This window comes from Octodon degus, unplaced genomic scaffold (assembly GCF_000260255.1).
Source record: "Octodon degus isolate 3935 unplaced genomic scaffold, OctDeg1.0 scaffold00056, whole genome shotgun sequence".
Taxonomy (NCBI): Eukaryota; Metazoa; Chordata; class Mammalia; order Rodentia; family Octodontidae; genus Octodon; species Octodon degus.
Window position 1 is genome coordinate 11151264 of NW_004524632.1, and position 3641 is coordinate 11154904.

The window sequence follows — 3641 nt, forward strand, 5'->3', positions numbered from 1 at the left end:
GATTGAACTCAGATCGTTGCGTTTGCCAGTCAAACACTTATCCTACTGAGCTATCTCCCCGGCCCTACTAAGAACTTTTATCTACCATAATTCCCAAGTATGCCATTTCTTAACTTTTAACCAGGGAAGCTCCCTGTGGAATCAATCCAGATTGTATTAGAGGAACTAAGGAAGAAAGGTGGGTTCGGTTCCTCGATTCCTTATATCTCTTCGTGCAGGTCTTCTTAATGGCGTTTTCCCCTCACTGGCCAGAAGCCCAGTGTTCTGTACAATAGGCGGCTTGGTTCCTGGTTCTCCCCCCAGTTTAAATTGAAATAGTTCTACCTATGCCCTAAGCCCGAGAGGTGGAATAAGGAGACCGGTGTCCTGTCCACAGTAATAATTAGTACCATAAATTTAGAGTCTCTTACTCCAAGCAGAGTCTCCCACCCTGACCCACCTTGGTATTTGCCTCTTTGTTCCTTTTTTAGAGCATGATTTCCTAAGTCTCTGTTTTACAGGGAACCTCGAGTGGTTGGATAAGAACAAGTCTAGTTTCCTGATCATGTGGCGGAGGCCAGAAGAATGGGGGAAACTCATTTATCAGTGGGTGAGACCATCCCGCGGCCAAGTTGAGCAGTGACCCGTGGCAAAGGGGAGCTTTCTCTGTGCCCAGCTGATACCTGTGTTCCCAGACGCACATTTGGCCGAAGGGGGCAGCAGAGAGCAAGCGTAGGCCTTCCGCGCTGTGGCCCTTCAGTGACTTGGTTTCTCTAACCACACAGACCCTCCCTTTCCAGCCGGAGGCAGAGGCAGTGTGAGGCCTGGTTTGGAGAATGCGGCACTGGGAACTGCGAGTGCTGCTGTTGGCCAGAGCCTCCAGCCACAGGAGCTAAATGGGGAAAGGAAGGGCAAAGAGTCCAGGACCCTCCTCCAACGTGCACCTCTGTGGGGTTGTCTGCATCCCTTGAGACATTCTGAAGCAGTGTGGGTGTGGGGACGGAACGCTCTCCCCAAACCGCTGGCCACCAGCAGCCCCACACATTCCCATGGGAAGGGGAGAGAAGGATGCATCAGCAACCTAAATATAACAGGCACACTGCCCGTCCCGAGCAGGGGCCAAGAGCGAGAGGTCACTGCAGACACGTGAAGGCCTGTGGTCTAGTGGTTGCAGTGTGTGTGTGTGTACACACACAAATATAGCACCTGTAGAGCTTGTGGTTCGGGGCCACTGCAGAGGTGACGGCCCTGGCTTGGGAACAGAGACCAGTCCTGGATGGAGGCGGAGCTGCCGAGTTTTCCTTCTCCCGGGAGACTCTTGGGCCTTAACCCGCATTTGTGGTGTCCACAGGTTTCCCGAAGCGGCCAGAACAACTCCGTGTTCACCCTGTATGAGCTGACCAGCGGGGAGGACACAGAGGGTGAAGGTAATGCTGCACCCTGCCTGTGTGGCCTTCAGAAAGCTCTCCCCATCTGGGTTCACTGGGTACCCTCCGTTTCTCCGCCCCCGCGTCCCAAATAGAAAGGTTGTTACCCAGACCGAGATCCCACAGACCGCCTGGATTCAGGAAACGCCCTAGTTTTGTTTGCAGGGCTGTGCGTGCAGTTTCCTAGGGAGAGAGTCCACGTTACCCACTCAGTTCTGTGTGACCCATGAGAAGTTGCTGTTTGCTGCTCTCGATGCCAGCTGAGAAGCCAGCGGGGGTTAAGCATGGAGGGCTCAGGATGCGTGGGAGTCAGCTGAAGGGATTGGCCAACACCCGCAGCCCATTTAAATGCTTTGGTTTTGGGCCAGGCAAGGATTGTATGCGCTTCGGTTTTGACGTAGTGCAGACACCTTCGTGGCTTTCCCTCCGGTCCTAACCCCCAGTCAGCCCAAGTTTCAGCCTCTCCGGGGGGCCCGGGGGTGCTGCCTCCCTCCCTGCCAGCCCTGGCTGCCCCAGCACAGTTTCTGGCTTTTGGCTGCTCCCCCTGCCCTGCAGGCCTCTGCTTGCCGCTCCCACCGTCACCCCATGACTTCAGCACGGCCGCCTGGCCCAGCCTGCCGTCCAGGCTTCCTCAGAATGCCAGCTCCTGGCATGCACTGAGCCTGAGGGGGGTGAGGTGAGCCAGCCTGCCAGGGCTTGCCTGCCGCCTCACTTGTCTCCCTGCATTATCTGCCGCATCTCCAGATCCCAGGCTGGCCCAGGGTGCCTAGCCCGGTCCTGTCTAGCTCTGAGGGGTGGTGATTGGTGCTGGATGTGAACAGCGCCCACTGGGGTACTGGCTAGACTCAGCATCAGATGGGGCCTTCTGCTGCACATCAGTGCACAGCCAGGGTCTGCTCAGCCCTTGCCCTGTGGGCCCCTTTTTGTGACCAGTGATATCTCCAGGGCATCAAATAGTGTGTAGGGGGAGAGTTATGGGGGCGGGGTTTCCAGGTGCACTAGGGAGTGGGAAATAAGCCTGACTCGGCCTCCTGCCACCCCTACTAGGAGTAGTACCAGGAGTGGGTGGTAGCTACAGTGGTGCCCGTGACCTCCCCACTTGGGAGGCCTCAGTGGCAGGCATGGCTCTCTGCAGTCCTCGGGGCACTGAGTACACCTAACTGCCGTCTCTACCTGCCCAGAGTTCCACGGGCTCGATGAGGCGACCCTGCTGCGGGCTCTGCAGGCCCTGCAGCAGGAGCACAAGGCGGAGATCATCACCCTGAGCGACGGCCGAGGCGTGAAGTTCTTCTAGCAGAGCCAGGCTCCCTGCTGTCTCACTTACCACTGCCAGGGCTCCAGTGTCCCCACAGAATGGATCTCTGACCCCACTGGACCTCGCAGGGCTCCATGCCCAAAACTGGGACACAGGCACAGGTGTCCTCTGGCCCACTTGTCTGTCCTGGGACAGGGGAGCCCAAGGTGCAGGGACAAGAAACATGCCACTTGCCCTACCTGATGTTGCCCACCCCACAGCGAGGTGTCCCGCACCCGGGCACCTGTGCAGCCTCATTTCCTCTGTTGCCCTGGGGCTGGGGACGGGCTGGGGCTGGGGCTTCTCAGGGCAGGGGAAGCCCTGGCTCCTGGCAACTTCCAGGCAACATGAAGACCTCGGGCTGGAGGGCGGGCGGTGAGTGGCACACCACTGTTGTACGCTACTAAAATCTCAACTCCCGCTGCCTGCCTGAGTGTTACTGCCTGGGCCGGCTGGGAGGCCGCCGGGTTCAGGGCATAAACAGTTGGAACCTGGCCCAGGCCCTGGGGGACGGCTGATGGGACACAGGAGCCTCTCCTGCCACCCTTCTGGTCTGGGCAGGACAGTTGCGGCCGGGGGAGCTGACTGGGTAAACCGGATGTGGACTTTGGTTTACTGGGGGCTTTGGCAAACAAGAGGGAAGAAGAACCCACAGCGAAAACAGCTGCTGTGGCCTGGGCCGGGCTGCGGGTAGCAGTGCCCTGGGCCAGGGAGGACGCCCTGGGGTGCGCACACCATCCCTGTGCAACCAGAGGGGCGGGCGGTAAGGCGACAGTCCATCCTTTCCCTTGACGTCTGTGTCCGCCTGGGACTGCTCCAGCTGATAGGACGGGGAGCCCACTTTATCTGGGGCGCGCAGGCCGCGGGGTCCTCCCCCCTCGGCAGGCCCTTTTCCGCTGCTGCCCGCGGCTAGGAGCCGCCCCCCATGCAGCAGGTCTGCG

At 59.0% G+C, this 3641-nt stretch overlaps 1 protein-coding gene across 1 annotated transcript in view; it reads left to right on the top strand.

Annotated features, from left to right (window-relative positions):
• Window positions 1–3138, top strand: part of Vps25 (vacuolar protein sorting 25 homolog) — a 4301-nt gene extending 1163 nt beyond the window's left edge. The window contains exons 3-6 of the mRNA XM_004633794.3: window positions 125–178; window positions 501–589; window positions 1331–1406; window positions 2588–3138. Of these exons, the coding sequence (XP_004633851.1) occupies window positions 125–178; window positions 501–589; window positions 1331–1406; window positions 2588–2700 (332 nt within the window). The 3' untranslated portion in view covers window positions 2701–3138. The remainder of the gene's footprint in view (window positions 1–124; window positions 179–500; window positions 590–1330; window positions 1407–2587) is intronic.
• The last annotated feature ends 503 nt before the right edge of the window (window positions 3139–3641 follow it).